At 38.7% G+C, this 17447-nt stretch overlaps 1 protein-coding gene across 1 annotated transcript in view; it reads left to right on the top strand.

The window, feature by feature from the left end:
• Positions 1-17447, top strand: part of ipo11 (importin 11) — a 179039-nt gene that overhangs the window by 34809 nt on the left and 126783 nt on the right. The window contains exons 6-8 of the mRNA XM_015396107.1: positions 5867-5999; positions 7372-7430; positions 13474-13522. Coding sequence (XP_015251593.1) covers positions 5867-5999; positions 7372-7430; positions 13474-13522 — 241 coding nt within the window. The remainder of the gene's footprint in view (positions 1-5866; positions 6000-7371; positions 7431-13473; positions 13523-17447) is intronic.

Genomic DNA, 17447 nt, shown 5'->3' with positions numbered 1-17447 from the left:
ATCTTAAGGGTCTTTGGGCTGTGCTTTGTCTGGTTCCTCACCTAGGACCTGTCTGCCTTGGGTGACCCTACCAGGGGCATAAAGCCCCAGACAGCATAGCTCCCAGGATCATTGGGACACTCAAACCTCTCCACCACGATAAGGTGGCAGCCCAAGGAGAGGCAGTCCAGAGATGTTGTACTTTATACTGCAGTTCTGGATTTTAGAAACTGTGGCCAGATTAAAACCCCTGAAGTAACTGTAAAAGTGTTCATAATGTACATATGTGAATGCTCCTGCAATCGCTGCCCCTACCAATCACTTAAGTTTTCTGTATAAAAAAAACAATCTTTTTGCTTGTAAATACAGCAGAAATCACAGATCAGGTTTTGTCTTTGATTTATACATTTGTTATTTTTGATAGCTGACAACTCACTTTTTAAAATTAATTGCAAACAGGAGCTGAGAAAATTACTTGTTGGGAACTTTTGGTTAGCTTGTGTTAAATGGGCTACTTCTCAATATAGCAGACTCATTTCAGTGTCTGATAACATAAATGGGATAAATATGCAAATGAGGGGAAAAAAAGCTTTATTGGGAATTCAGCAGTTTTAAAATGCACTATGTGAGAAGTTGTAGAACAGACCGAAGCAACCAGATGTAAGATGCTGACGACTGTCACCAGGAAAAATGCAAATAGGATGCAGTGGCAAAATGGATATGCTAATTAGTGCATTACATCAATTCAGAGGCCTGTGCTACTTTTTATTTCCATTTTAAATTTCCACTTAAAGTTTATAACCTTTGATGCATGAAGAAAAATATTGAGAGAAGCTTTCTCTAAGAACTGCCTTTTAGATTTAGGGTTTTATGGGATTTTATGCTAACATAGGGCTGGACAATATATCACATTATATCTTTTCAATTCTATCTATACAATATAATGCCAATATTGATATACGGTAAATAATATTGGAGCCACAGAGAAATTCCCAAGAAAGCCTACAACGGAATACTATACAAACATCTGAACGTTATTATGCAAAATCCATAAACTTTCTAACATCTTTCTTTTGGAGCTTGAAGCCCATCAGATGAAATGCACATTGAAACAGGTAATTCTCTCTCTCCTCATATTCCTCAGTCCGTGGCACTAAGCTCTCCTTCTCTGACTGCAGCTTGACGTTGAGTGACTGTCGCCTTATGAGAAACATGCTTTCAAAACTGTCTGCAAAACCCTTTTTCTCATTCATCACACGTAAAGTCTGGAACATTTTGCAGAAGGCTTCTGCCTGGTATGGGTAGTCCAGAAAGGGACGTTCAGCCATGTTATCACTGGTGCTTTTTTATTGCTAAAACTTACATGGTTGAAGCTTAGCAGCTGTGCAGCACAGCCTACAGCTGCAGAGCACAGGCTCCCTGTCTGCGGTGTACGTCAACTCTAACATAGGCTCTATCTGTTTGGTTTAAATGGCCTGTGCCTTTAACATCAGTCAGTGACCAAACTATAACCCTATACTATAAATGTTGTTCAAATGTCATATCATCATTAGTGAAATGATATCGGGCCATATATTGATATTGAGGTATTGTCCAGCTCTATGATCGCTCATAGTTTTTGAAATCTTAAGATCCTAGTAAAAATATACCTTAATGCACAGTATATTATCTGTAAAAATGGTAAACGCAGCTTTAATATAAACATTCTCTTGTCTGAAGGGCATTCTGGGAAATTTCATGGTCATCTCTGTTACCATAGGCCAAGAACCATGAAAACTCCTTCATTTCCTCTTTCTGTAATGATGTGCATCTCTCTAGTTACTGCTTACTGGGTGCTTATTTGTCAGAACACTATTATCAGGAAACCATGTTCAGGACGAATATTCTTCATAATATTAGTGATCAAAATAATCTGTAGTCTCCTTTTGTGATGCTTGTTTGATTTGAGTAGAAAGTCAGAGCATATAAGGAACTTGCTAACTTTCCCTGATGCTTGATTGTTTTGTTTTTTAACTCTATTTGTTAAAAAGGTGTGTTTGAAATGCATACATCTACCCAGGGGTCAGAAAAGTCTTGGATTCTTGGATGTTCAGTGATTCTCTAGTAATTTCCAAAACTCCTTATTTGTAATAACTTTTATGCTTTTGTTTTGTTTTTTGTTTTCCTACCATGTAAATAGCAAACTGCTTTTCATATCTACCTAATAAATTATAAACTACTGATTAAAGCTTTCATTCTGCAGCCACTAGGAGAACATAGTAGCTATTTTTCTTCTTTGATTATTAGCCTGGAGCTCCTATTTTTCAGCTTTTGTTGTTTTATAATATATTATATATTTATGATTAGAGAAGTTCACCAGAGGTGCCTTTTTTGCTTTACATTTTTTAAAGCCTTCCTTCTCAACTATGATAATTGGTTCTTTTATTAAGATAAAAACACATTAGATGATTTTTGTCTTTTTAATTTCCTACAGCTAAAAACAAAGTGGAATACAGGCATCATGTATTAAACTGGATATATATGATTTATACGTGTTTAAAATAAGAAGTTTTTGGACCGTCCATGTTTGAGGATTTTAATCTTTATTTTTTAAAGGCGCCACTACAGTTTATGCACTATATATTACTGCTTACATTGTTTTTAAAAGTCTTTTTTCAAAAGGATTTTCATTATTGATTGAATTTTTTGTCCCAAAATTGTCTTAACTAAACTCAATTTCTTTTGCTCATGTCTGTGTGTTTAGTGTTTCCCTTATGATTGTAGAGCTTTGATTTGCTCACATTTTCTTTTCAAAGATGATATATTTTCATCAGGTTAATATGCTTTATATCACAGCCACAATTAAAAGGCTCATTAAATTTTTTACAAATGATATCATGTTCAATTTAATTTGAATGTTTGAATGAGTTAGATTTGCCTCCATCTAGTTGTGCACTGAGTTTCAAACGACTGTATAATATGCTCTGGAACTGCTACGGAAGCTGCAGAGTGACATTCTTTCTGAATAAAGGGGACACACTAACCCCGGTCACCCTTGTCTAATCAGCTCAAATAAACAATTAAGCATGTGGATAATTTCTCTAAAATCAGGGCTATAGAAGCTAAGCTGGTTTGCTGGTATGACTTTGAAGAACAACAGCAGCTGATAACTGTTGCATTGTAGCTCATTCAGTGTGGGCAAACAGGCAAACTAGCTGTCTCTAATGGGAGGACAGAGCCAACTTAATCACCATTGAAATATTCAGTTAAAATAGATTATGAATCACATGGAAAGGCTCTCTGAAAACAGAGCTGAACAAGAAACTAGTGGTTTCCTTTTAGGGGGCAGGCTAGTTCTTAGACCACCCTGGATGCCCCGTTTCTTGTATAAAGCCCTTATAAACTTTGCTGTTATTGAATAACCTTGCCTGTCCATCAGAAAGCGTGCAACCTTCACATCCGTTTTGAAACCCTGCTTCCTCATAAATTGTCTCCACCTGCTAAAAGCTGTGCCAAAATAGACTTTTTAAATTTTTTTATTTGGGTTTGTTTTGCTTGCCTCTCACTGGGCAAAGAGTACGAATAGTCCTCTATTGTAACAGAAAGTAGAAGATAAAATGAACTACGATTGTTATAAACGCATTAGACTGACAATTTTGTCGCCTTTCGGCTACTCTGATTAGGGCTGGGCGATAATTCAATAACGATATATATCGATCGATAGACGTGTGGCGCAATAGAAAAAAAGAGGGTCGATAAAAGTTTCGATAAAAAAGAAACGCAGTTTTCCTTCCTTCTCATTGTAGCCTAGCATGTAGGTTTATGCTAGTCACTGCTTCCTCCCAACCAATCACAATCGCGGACCCAGGCACGCCGTCACCAAGCGCCGCCCTCTCAAACCACAGCACAGAGCACATGAAGATGTCACAGCAAGGAGAGGCGGAGGAAATTGTTTCAAAGAAGGGTTTTTGTAGTTCGCCTGTTTGGCAGTATTTCGGTCATGGCAAGTCGGACCAAAAACAAACCACAGTCATCTGTAAAATGTGTAGGGAACCAGTGAAAACCAAGTCTGATAACACAACCAACTTCTTTTTTTTTTTATCATCTCAGCCGCTCACACCCGCAGGAGTACGAGCTGTGTAATCCCCGGCGCGGCTCTCCTCCGAGGAATCTTCGGGAATTTCGGGAAAATATATATATATTTTCAGTTCTGGGCAGTTTCCCACGTAGTTCTAACAATTGAGATAAAAATGCTGAGGTAATAACTCAGGTTAAAGCAGGAAACGGGGGCGGCGGCGGCGGTGGGGGGGCATTTATTTATTTGTTATATTTATTTTGGTCACTTTTCTGGTCACTTTAGTTTATTCTTTGTCAGTATTTAATAACATAACTCAGGTCTCCTAAGTTATTTTTCTTTAAAACAATTCTGTTATGGTTAAAAAAGTTGGTTAAATAAAGATTTAATTGGAAGTCTGTGTTTGTGTTTTTTATTAAAATTAAATCATTTAGCAATATTATAAAAAGTCCAGGCAGAGCTGCACATAAAATATGGTTTCAAATCTTTTCAATAATTATCGATATCGATCAATATGCATTTTTTTTTTTATCGATAAGCTTTTTTTCTATATCACCCAGCCCTAACTCTGATCAAAAATGGCGACGCAACATAGCATCTCCCATTGGAGGCACAGCCTCTAAGATACTTATAAACTGCTAAATTTAAGCAATGAAAATGCTTTCAGTGTTGATAAATGTATACTTTGGCAAAATTTTTGTATTTTTTAATAATAAATAATAATTAGTAATAAAAACCCAAATGTTACGGTCCTTTTTAATGATTTTAATAAACATACATGTGTAATAATAACATAAATGAAAACCCAAATCTTTAAATTGTCAGTTATATATATCTTAATAAATATATAATCATTTTAGGTTGTTGACTCAGTCATAAACACAAGCACCTTCAGCATTTGGAGTATTGGATTCTTACCATTCCAGTCACACGAACACTTTTTTTTTTGTGTTCAAAATCAAGTCTTAAGCCTATGGAGAAATTAACATTTTTTGCATATCAGCTGATGCAATAAGACTTGAAACCAACATTTGGTAGAGTGGAGGACGTAATCTAAGATCATTTTCTAACTTTGTTTCATCTTATTTCAGCTTCTATAAATTGGATTAGGCTTGGATCTGAGGAATTTGAAATGATCTGAGGAATTTAAAATGGAAGCTTTTGAGAAGTCTCTCTAAAGAGAAAACCTGCCACACTGGCAGTTTGCGTTACAAATATATTAAAGCCTATGCTGTGCTGTCAAAATAAGGATTTATTTTTCAGCAGACACTCCTCACAGCACAGCTAGTGGATCTTATTTTTCTATTTTTTCTATTTTTTTTGTTGTTGCTCATTTACTTTTTAACAAAGTTTCAAGTTTTCATTTCACTTTGTTTTCCATTATCTTTGAAAACTGCTTATTTATCAAAGGCATTTCACAGTTGAAGAATCTGTGATGCAGTTGTGGCTTTAGGGTAACAAGATGAAATTAATCTTTAGTCACTGTTTTTATTGCAAGAAATTCAAAGGCTTTGCCCTGTTTAGCAACCATAAAAACCCTGCATCTTGAGAGGTTTTTATAATTATTTTAGTCCAAAGTTGACCTTAGCAAGAATAATTTACAGCTCTTATCTTAAAGCTTCCACTTTCCTTTCTACTTGTAAGGGGAGTGCATCAATAACAAGATTAGTCTCTGTTTCAGGTGCTGTTCACAAGCATGCTAATCTATTATGCTCATACATAATTAACATGTTATTAATTTCACTGGTGTTGCACAGTGAGCTGAAATGTCTGCCTAAATCCACAGTGCTACCTGGATTTGACTGACTTTGCTGTCATTATGACTCTTGGCAGCTGGCATCTGGCATATACAGCTTTGCGTGTTCCCTGTGGAGTCATCACACGGATTGCTTCTTGCAGCAGGTCTGTGCTAGAGATGAGGCTGCAGCGCTCAACTCTTTGGAGAGGACTCTGCTGTCTCTTAAAGGTAACTGCTCCAAAACTCACACATGACCAGATGTGGCACCTTTACTGCTTTTCACATCAAAGGATGTTTTTCAATTGCACCTAAAGGATAACCTAAAACAACTAAACAATCTTACTCTGATTGTTGAATCTGCCATTAACACTTATTAAGAGATATTTGGATAAGGTACATGAGCCACATCCGTACTTGATGAGTGGTAAATGAAAACTCATTTACTATTCAGGAATGCATAAAAGAGCATATTCAAAGGTTTGGGACTTAGGTGAAGGCCCTTTACAGCCTTTTCTCCAGACATGGGGAGAACATGAAAAGTGAGTTATAAGAGCAACATCTAAACTCTCCAGTCCTCACTTTAATCATTTAAGAACAGAGATTATAGTTCAAGAACAAAAAATAAATTGATTAAAATGCTCTCCATTGATGAGTTCTGACTAGAAAAAAAAGCTCATTTTAAATCCCCCCCCCCCCAAAAAAAAAAAAAAAAAAAAATCTTTATTCCCAAGACTTTTGTTAACATTCTTTGGACTGATGAGATATTCCTCAAGATTTCTGTCCTATTGCATCTGGCATAAAATCCATTTAGCTTTCTGGTAAATAATGCCAACCCGATATTTCCACATGATGTCTGTATAATATTCTGGGGTTGCTTTTCTTCTTCACTGGCAGATGTCATTTTATAATTGATTGGAGAATGATTCCAATAAACCCGCAAGTCAACCTGTAAATGGTTTAGAAAAACTAAATGAAATTCTTTAGTCTGACCTTAAACAAGCTGCTGCTGCTAAAAAAACTGCTGAGTAAGGCTGATATAAGCAACCAAGAAAAGAAGAGCAGGCCAGAGTTTCTTCACAATGGTATGAAAGGCTACCGGTAATTGCCTGTTACAGCATTTAAACCTTTTGTTGCCACTTGTTAAACCAAGGATAACATCACTGCTTCTTAGGATTAGTGTGCAAACTGGATTAGCATGGATACAGTTTTTCCATTAACAAATCAAATCTTCATTTGTTTTGTTGTGATATTAGCCATCTATAGCTCTTGACCTTTTAGATCTCAAAGAATGGTAAAAACTGTAATAATGTTTATCCTGTTACACTATAACTGTATTTAATGCCTAAAGGTTTGCTGTCATATATCCAAAAACATTATCTGGACTTAATTGTTGAACCATATGTTTCATAATGTATTTTACTCATCCTATTTCAGCTAATTAGAGAACTCAGTTATTAAGAAAATTTGTAAACTCCGCTAAATATTACGTTTGTCTGAATTAAACACTGCTGTATTTAAGCGGTGATTTTTGTTGACCCAGTTTGTATCTCTTGACAGTCTTGCATGTTAACTTTTATGTTTTTCTGCTGGCCTGTCTTAGTGCTGCGCAAATTGACAGTCCACGGATTCCAAGATCCCCAACAGAATATGGAAGTAATGGTAAGCTAAGTTTTTTTTCAGTCTGTATGCCTCAGAACCAGTCATTTTTCTAAAGCTTAGACTCAACTAGAAGTGTTAGGAGTCAAAAACAGCTCAATTCACTCCATGCAAAATATAGATTGGCTATGATGATTGAAAGTGCCTCAAGCCTTGTCTTGGTTCAAAGAGTGAGAAGTTCAGTTTGTTCTCTTCTCCCACTCCCAGTGGGGAAAAAAAAGTTAGAATTCATTAACATATTTTAGTCAGTGTAAATCAGCTTTAAAATAATCATTTTGATTAAGTTGTTGCAATATCTAAATCCTAAATTTTTAATCACAAATTTCATTTAAATTTGAAATGAACCAACTTTATGTAAACTTCAGATCAATCATTGGTTAAAAAAAAAAAAGAAAAGAAAAAGAGATGTTTCCATAATAACAGGAAAACAACGGAATGCTGCAACCTGCAACAATTTGACTGCAACATTACTTTACTGTAGTTTGGCAGCGGTCTAGTTGGTTCTTTGGAAATAAGTGCCGTAGATTGGAAGAAAATTTGATATTCCAAATTTTCTTTGAAATGAAAGGCAGACAGTGGAAAAATAAAAAGATGCCCCTATGATCAGCACGACTAGCATGCTTAATTTGGCAAACTAGATTAAGTTAATTTAATCAACAGCTATGATTCAATTTCTTGGCTTAAATTATTATCGGAGATGGCATTGGAATTTAATGACACAGTTCTTTCAGATGTTTTCAAGTCCTTTCTGTATATGATTAAATGATGAATAACGTAACCAAGAAACTAGGGGTGGAACGGTTCACAAAATCCACGGTTCGGTTCACGGTTTCGTGGTCACGGTTTTCGGTTCGGTATATGTTGATTGTTAGCCTCACATGTAGGTCGTGTTGCTTTTAGCATAAACAAAACGTGTTAGCATAAACAAAGCGTGCTGCTGGCGCATCTTCCAACTCCTGTTCTTTCCCACTCGCCATACCCACACAATTCTCCACAACAACTGATTTTTTTTTCTGCTACACCTGGCTACGCTGCTTTGCTGCTTCTTTTTGTTTACTACTGGTACTTGGCTTTGGTCGCAGTACCGCCACCTTCTGCTCTGGAGTGTACACGCTTCGCCTATGAGAAAAAGGAGCAGCGCATGAACCGAACGCAACACACGCGAATCGAACCGAGACAGTCGAACCGAACGGTTTGTACGGTTTTCATAAACAGTTCCATCCCTACAAGAAACTACTGAAAATATATATATTATCAAAAAAAAGAAAAATGCAAGAAAACAAGCTTAGGTTTAAAAATGATACTGCAGCGTTAAATTCATTCCTTCCACTTTTTCTGTATGTTTCTGGTCTGTGCCCTACACTCTCCCCTGGAGATAACCAAGATGTAGAGTACAGCGTAGAACGCTGCACGGAGTATTAACACTGCAACTGTGCTAGCAATGTTCTATTTTGCCAACCAATCGTTGATGCAAGCATAAACCCGTCTGGTTTTAGATATAAGTCCTGAGAGGATACAAAGGGCTGTCTAGTACGAGCATTTTACTCACATTTGCGCCTAAAAATAGGAAAAAGAAATAGCAGCATGTGTGCCAGTACAGCTTTCCCCGCTTTCTTTCACATTTTGCTCGTGAAATAATTCAGACCTGGTTCAAATGGGATGTCTGTTTGTCTTTTATTAAGAATAGGAAAGGGGGAAAAATTTCCAGAAACTGAAATGATAAATTTATATAAGGAAAATACCAGAACCAGTTACGAGACGTCCCTGCTGCGACGCCTACAGTGGCACAATAGTGTGCAAACATTTTACTCCTCATCAGCACCTTAACATGAGAGAAGCGTCGTGAGAACAGGAACCCCGCTCACAGATGCAGGTGAAGATGCTGCGACCCCTGCAATCCCTAAACATTAAGTTTAGGGAGGAAAAAGCTACTGCCTTGGTTACATTAAAACTACATACGATGGAAATATCTCTATCCTGTCTTTCAATGAGCGTAGTAGCCATGGAAATAGTCATTTGCCTCCTCATCTGAGAATAAACCTGAGGGAAGTGCTTTGAAAACGTGAACCCTGCACCAGACTGCCATCAGCGCACCCAGGCAGGTGAGAACAATGCTGCCAACTCAGCAAATTTGTTACTATACTTAGTGACTTTTCAGACTAGTAAATAAAACCAAGTGACCATATCCTGCCTTTTTGGAGACGTTGGTGACAACACATGCACCGATTGCTCTGAGTTTAGTGTCTTCAGTGAGCAGTGTGTGAGCAGCCCTTCCCTCCTCCAGAGCAGAGTGACTCTCCTCTGTTTCCCCAGTGAACATGAGTCACACCTGCAAAGCTTCCACTGATCCCCCCTAAATTAAAAAGTGGGATGTAAATATATTTTACATATTCTTTTTTTTTTCTTTGAACCTGTTGCTCTTAAATAGATCCTTCCTGCATTTTATTCATATACAACCTCATCCACAATTTGCCTCTGTTAACTGCCTTTAAATTGAATTCGATAACATAAAATAACATTAATTTAGTATCAGTTCAGGTTAAAATAACCTTCTGGAAAACTAGAAAATTTTTTATAAAATTATCTTGTGTTTTAAATGTATTTGGAGTATTTTTAATCACTTTCTTTTTTGCTAATGTTGATGAACCTGTAATATACAAATAATATTATAGTGTGAGAGAAGGACTGAGAAGGAAATGAATATTTCATCATTGCTATAATTGGTCTTAGAGAAAAATAAGTGCAATAAATGCCATATGACAAGGGTTAATGTAAGACCTGCTGCCCTCCTTCACCCAGTGTCATAGCCATGATGGTCCCTGATTGGCTTTCCTAAAGCTTATGTAAACAAAATTTTCGGTTTTTAAATTCCTACGAATTGCACCTTGGGTACCTCTCAGCACCGGCAGTACTCACACTTTGCTTTATTCACCAAAAAACAACGCCATTCACCCTTCCAGATGCTGCCTTCGCTTTTATCCCCAAATCTTCAAAGGCACTCTCTACATAGGAATATCATGGAAATAGTTTTCCCTGAGCACGAAATTCATATTGGGTTCACTTGAACAACACCCGGGAAAAAAACATAGTGGGTGTTTGCAAATGTTTATGAAATGTTTTTTTTTCTATTCACCACACTTATTTAAGCTATTTTGCCTTGGTGCTTTTTGCTCAGCTTCTCCTCCCTCCCTGTGGAGTCCAGAGTCTAGCTTTTAGAACATCTGTCCTCAAGTTGATTTTCTTCATGCTTAAAGTAAAAGTTTCCAAATAAAGTCAAGAGGGGAGTAGTTGTGTCATGTTAATTTAATTATTTGCTAAAGCTGCCTTAGATAACAATTTTGCATGTGTGTCGTTGTCGTGTCAAAAAACAGTATGTGTTGTACATGCAGTATGTGTTGACTTTGTCATAGATAAATAATGACAGTTCAGTGGGTTGTTCAAACCCAATCAACACCTCCTTTCTCTGCAAATCTCACAATTCCAAACTTCCAGCATAAAACAGGCGAATCCAAACGAAGCCCCGAGTTTACGTCAACTCGGGGGTGGTGCTTTGTTTGGTTCTGGACTTTTGTCACGATTTTGAAATTTCCGCCCAGACATTTTTTCAGGCATGAAAAGTAGGACATGCCCAGGAAAAAGAGGACGTCTGGTCAGCCTACCATATCAACAATTTAATGTTTCAGTGAGTGAGTGCTTGTTGCTATGATGCGTCTTTACTCAGCATCTTTGGTCGTTGTAAACCAACCAATCAGCACACAGCTTATCTAAATATTCATGATCACACCATAAAAGGAAGAAAACCTTTCGGGCTATTAGCCAGGCTTGCATTAGGGCTCATAGAACAGCAAATATGCCATTTTCAGCCCAACCAATGTTACACAATCCTATTCGGAGACCTTAAGAACCAGCACCAAATACCCTATAGAATCATTCTATTACCCCTTTAATCAATGATAGATATAATGCTTAATTACATGTAATTAAATGGATTAAAGGTAAATTAATCTTGGTTTTATTTTTCAAAAAGCTTTAGGCAATATTTCCTCTATCCTTAGTTTTATTTAACATTTTTTGTGGTGCATTTTTTGACAGTAACTTGTTCATCTAAGGACTAATCACATTTCCAGCAGAACAAACAATTTCAGCTTTGTCGGTTTTCCCTTGATTTTCTTTGGAATACAATCACTACTAACTATTTATTCCCCCTCACACAGGCGCAGCGCTCATATGTTGTATAGTATTGATTTGTCTAGTGTGCAGTCTGTTGAAATTGAAGTCTTTTTAACTACGAACAGCGCAATCATCAGTCTTTGTTTAGCATTGCTTCCTTGAACTCTGCCTGCTGTGTCACAGCCTTCCAGCAGTAGTTTGTAGCATTTACTCTGGAGCCTCTGTTATTAAGCTGTTTGTAAGAAGACTCTTCACACATGACATAATCATTTCAGACAACTGAAGGCTGTTTTCCAATCATAGTAACAGAAGCATTGATGGAGAACAACACTGCTGAAAATATTGACTCTGCCAGAAATGACTGAAAAATTTCAGGTGGTCTAAAACTGTATGAACAGTGGGGCAACTTTATTTTTCTTTGAAAAGCCGATTAAATGTGTATTCGTTGCTTGGTGTTTAAACAAGCACTAGAATAATGCCGTAAAAATAAACCTCGTTTGAAACAAAATCCTTTTAGTTTCTTTGTTTCACCCTAAAAAGATGCATTAATTAAAGTTAGGCCGGTGCAGTTAATTATAATTGTATTCTGATTTCAATTTATGCTTGCTGATAATTTCACTTCTATCCAAGATGTCCTCTTGTTTTTTTGTTTTTTTATGGTATTTCAGCTTCGCTAAGAAGTTAAAAGACTTTTGTTAGTACAAATGGTCACAGTACATCATTTGTATACATATAACCTGAGCTATGATATTGCTATTCATTTTCTTACTATTTTATATCCAATGTGGACCAGAAAAGCCGACTTGCTACTTTGCAAAGGACCATTTCTTTGTTTTCACTGCCATAGGCAGCAGCTCTGAATCTGATAGCATGGCATAATCTTGAAAAAGAGGTGAACCAACAATAGATTGAATTAATAATCCACGTCAGACCTGGTTCTGTCTGTTTCACCTCTGATCTGTATGTTTTAAAACAAGATACAAGTGAAACAAGTGTCAATATTAATAAATATTTATTGCTGCGAATGAATAACTTGAATGCACCATCTTAAATATTTTTCAGCAGTTTTCACACTGTATGCATATTTTTAATAGAAAATCATTTAATAAAAGAACAATTACTTGATCCAAACTATTCATCAAACCTCAAACAAGGATATCAAGGCAGATAAAAATTTAGGTGTTTTAGAATATGCCTCTGCACAAACATTGAGCAGTTATCAGTGTGCAGACTTAGGTAATTAAAAGAGAAGCTACAACAGTTCCCTTTTCACTCATCCGTTAAGTAGGAAACACAAATCAAGCAAGTACTTTTATATTCTTTAATAAACAGTGTTTTACATTATTACTAAATCAGTTTACATTTAGCTTCTAATTATTAAAAATAGCTCTTATTTAAAGTTTCTCCATCTTGTCAAAATGTCAGCAGAATTATAACTAATGGCTGTTATAATCGGTGATCTCCATCATTCCCCCACCAAGTCATTTGAGCTGTAATTGTGACCCTTCCTCCCCTACAATAACGCTGTTAGGATCTTCAGCTGCTGGCTGAAACGGAGGTTTGGGATGTGTGATTAATGACGCTGCTTTTGACCTCGTAGCTGAACATTAATGCCGAATTAAACAGATAGCCCCTCCATCTATCATTTAATTTCTCAAGCTAAGCTTCTACAACACCAAGCTCTGGAAAACTGTTTCATTCTGTGGGGCTCAGAGCCTTTATTGATATTCATAGACATAGAGGAAAGTGGCCCCATGTGCACATGAACATAAAGTTTATGTGTTAGTATATCTGCTTCTCTGTAATGCATGTTGAGTGATCATGATTCAGCTGCTGAAATGTAAACAGATGAATCATATGTCTTTATTTTTTCCAGGGTTTCCTGAATGCAGTGTTTGAAAGGCTAAAACAGTTCTTGGAATGCTGTGAGTACTTTGTTTTCTTCCAGACTTCAATCTTCGATCCTTAATTTTTCTTTCAGCAAACATACTTATTTCTATTTCATCTGGTTTATGCAAAATGTCTGCTGTCTACATTTCCTTGATGGCAATTTAAAAGGCTGAGGTAAAACCAGATGTCTTGTTGGTCCCCCCTAAAGGGAAGAAATACTTTTCTCAATGGTCAGTTATAAAATGTTTGCTAAACTTAATATGCTATAGTTTGAAACCTTTTTCTAAAAGCCACTTCATATCTACAATAATATTTCCATCACTAAACATGTTTTTTTACGGGGCTATCCCAGTCTGATATTGGAAATTGATCTAATATCAGCCTAAAAGAGTATAGAAATATATTGGCCTCCAACAAAAATCTCTGATATGAGCATGCTAATATAAACACTTAATTTCTTTTTGTAACTTTGTTACCTTTAATGATAAATGAGTCAGATGTTCTGATACCTACTGTTATTGACAAAATGTCTCTTTAATTGATATCACTTGATCAAGCCTGTCCCATCAACCAGGAATGCTAAACTACATTATAATCAAAAGAAGTATGTATGATTTGTGTTGAGTGCCTGAATATTCCAAGGAGTGCCTAGGATCTTGGCCTTTTAGCCATGGCCTAGGAGTGCCAGGACTAAAATGTCCTAGGTGACTAAGACTAAGAGTAGCTCACAAGACCATCATGGAAACCAAGGACCATGACGTTGCCCGGTATGGCATAGCCGGAGCCCCACCCTGGGGCCAGGCCTGGGGCAGGAGCTTGCATTCGGCCGGGCTCAGCCCGAAAGGACGGCGTGGGCTCGCCCTCCTGTGGACCCATCCACCACAGAGGTATCTGTAGGGGTCAGGTGCAGAGAACACTGGGTGGCGGTCGAGGTGGGGTGCCTCGACGGCCTGGTCCGTACCAGAGCTTATGGCTGTAACGACGTGGAACGTCACATTGCTGGGGGGGAAGGAGCCTGATCTTGTGCGAGAGGTTGAGAGGTACTGGTTGGATATAGTCAGGCTCACCTCTAAGCACGGCTTGGGTTCCGGATCCTATCCCCTGGATATAGGCTGGACTCTCCACTTCTCTGGCATTGCCTGCGGGGAGAGGCACATTTTGGAGTTCACGCCGGTGAAGAAGAGGATCATGTCCCTACGCCTTTGGGTTGGGTACAGGCCTCTCACCGTTGTCTCAACATATGGGCCCAACATCGTTGTAGAGTACCTGACCATCTTGGGGTGCTTTTGAGGGGTACTAGATGGTGCTTCAACTGGGGACTCCATTGTTCTACTGGGGGACTTCAACGCCCACGTTGGCGATGACAGTAAGACCGGGACAGGGGTGATTGATGGGTATGGCCTCCCTGATCTGAAACCGAGCAGTGTTCTGTTGTTGGACTTCTGTGCTAATCACGGTTTGTCCATAACGAAAACAATGTTCAAGCACAAGGGCCTCCATAAGTGCACGTGGCACCGGGACACCCTAGGCCGAAGATTGATGATTGACTTTATAATTTTGTCATTTGATCTCTGGTCGCGTGTCTTGGACATTCAGGTGAGGAGAGGGGCTGAGCTGTCAACCGATTGCCAGCTGGTGGTGAGCTGGATCTGCTGGCAGGGGAGGAAGCCGGTCAGACCTGGCAGGCCTAAGTTAGTTCTGAGGGTCTGTTGGTGGATCCCTCTGAGTGCAGTCTTCAACTCCCACCTCCGGACGAGTTTCTTCCAGATCCCGAAGGAGGTTGGAGACATGGAGTCGGAGTGGTCCATGTTCTCCTCCTCCATTGTCGATGCAGCGGTTCGTAGCTGTGGCCGTAAGGTCTACGGTGCCTGTCGCGTTGGCAATCCCCGAACCTGGTACTGGTGCCCGGAAGGAGGGGATGCCATCAAGCTGAAGAAGGAGACCTACCTGGCCTTCTTAGCTAGTGGGACTCTGAAGTCAGCTGAGAGTTACCGGCAAGCCAAGCATGATGCGGCTCATGCAGTCACAGAGGCAAAAACTTGGGTCTGGGAGGAGTTTGGAGAGGCAATGGAGGAGGACTATCGGTCGGCCTCGAAAGTGTTCTGGCAAACTGTCCGCTGCCTTAGGAGGGGGAATCAGTGCTTCACCAACAATGTTTACATTGTGGGCAAAGCTCTCTATTTACCGATTGATCTACGTTCCCACCCTCACCTATTGTGATGAGATCTGGGTAATGACCGAAAGGACAAGATTGTGAATACAAGCAGCCAAAATTAGTTTCCTTTGCAGGTTGGCTGGGCGCACCCTTCAGGATCGGGTGAAGAGTTACCCGGGAGGAGCTCGGAGCAGAGTTGTTGCTCCTCCACGTCGAAAGGAGCCAGCTGAGGTGGCTCAGACATCCGTTTCGGATGCCTCCTGGTTGCCTCCCTCTGGAGTTGTTCCAGCCATGTCCCATTGGGAGGAGGCCTCGTGGAAGGCCTAGGACCTGGTGGAAGGACTATGTCTCTGAGATGGCCTGGTGTTGCCTCGGGGTCCCCCCAGAGCAGCTGGAAGAAGTGTGTGTGGATTGGGAACTCTGGGTATCTTTGCTTAGACTGCTGTCTCCGCGACCCTGCCCCAGATAAGCAGAAGAAAACGGATTGATGGATGATCTTAATCTTGTATCAACCAGGTCAATACTCTAAGCCAGAATATTTGTGTCATTTGGAAATCAAAAAGTTGCATCTGGACATTCCTATTTTTCATTTAGAACAGAGGTCTTCAACAGGGGGTCCGCGACCCCTAGTGGGTCCGCGGAGGTACCGCATGGGGGTCGCGAAAGTCTTGGTTGATTACTTTTTTTTATATTCCCTCCTGCAATTTTTTGCACTAATTAAAATGTCCTTAAATACACATTAACATGAATTCAACACACTGTAGTAAACAGATAAATGAAAGCAGAAGATGTCTTTCAGTTATCAATGCACACATTGGCGACACACAGGAGCTCTTTCAAACCTGGGCACCGTTTAATTCACAACACCTGTCCCATCAACCAGGAATCAGATTCAGAAATACTTTAATAATCCCAGGGCGAAATTACTTTCGTTACATGACTCCTTATGTAATAGAGTGACTATAGGATCAGTTTGATATAACACAATTTCATACAATATATATAATTAGGGGGTCTCCGCTCCATCTCGCAATCAGTTTGGGGGTCCTTGGCCTCGAAAACGTTGAAGACCCCTGATTTAAAATGATCTGCAAATGAACATTTACCTGCCTAAAGACATACTCATATACAGTTGATCCCAAAATTATTCATACTGCTTGCCAATCTAGATGTTATATTTCTCTCATCCAAGAGTGTCTTTTCTGTTTTTAATTGGATATGTGGCAGGCCACTCAATCAAATCAGTTTAAAAACAAAATCTATATTTGATGGCATTTGATTAAAAAAAGTCTCTATTTTTATCCATCTTAATCAATTGAAATATCTTTATCAGCATCATACCAACAAAACTCTGTGTAAAATAGTTGAGCAGCTGTTTGCATGTTTGCTGAAATCCAAACTGCTCCCACACTGCCACTTTTTCGTTCAGCTTGGAATCATATTCCATCTGCTGTTTCACTGACTTGCTACTCCTCACAGGGCTCGCATAATAAACTGTGTAGTACTTTTCCCACCTGTTTCTGTCTTGATTGGTGGATGTGTGGCTGCTGTGACTTGGATGACTCTGCATTACGTCTGCTAACATTACATGAAGTCGCACTTGCAAACAGAATAAAAACTGCATGGACATAAAGTCAATACAGTGCAATTGTGAATGGATTTACATAATGTACGATTTGGATACAAATAAGAGAGAAGCTAACAAAGCAGTTGTAAAGTAATTTATTAATGCAATCTCAGCAGTGAGAAACCCGATAGAATATAAATCAAATGGAGCACTGAAGCAGCCAGTTCACGAGCATTTT

The sequence above is a fragment of the Cyprinodon variegatus genome, unplaced genomic scaffold (assembly GCF_000732505.1).
Source record: "Cyprinodon variegatus isolate N-32 unplaced genomic scaffold, C_variegatus-1.0 Scaffold26, whole genome shotgun sequence".
NCBI lineage: Eukaryota > Metazoa > Chordata > Actinopteri > Cyprinodontiformes > Cyprinodontidae > Cyprinodon > Cyprinodon variegatus.
This window is presented reverse-complemented; position numbering and strand designations above follow the sequence as displayed.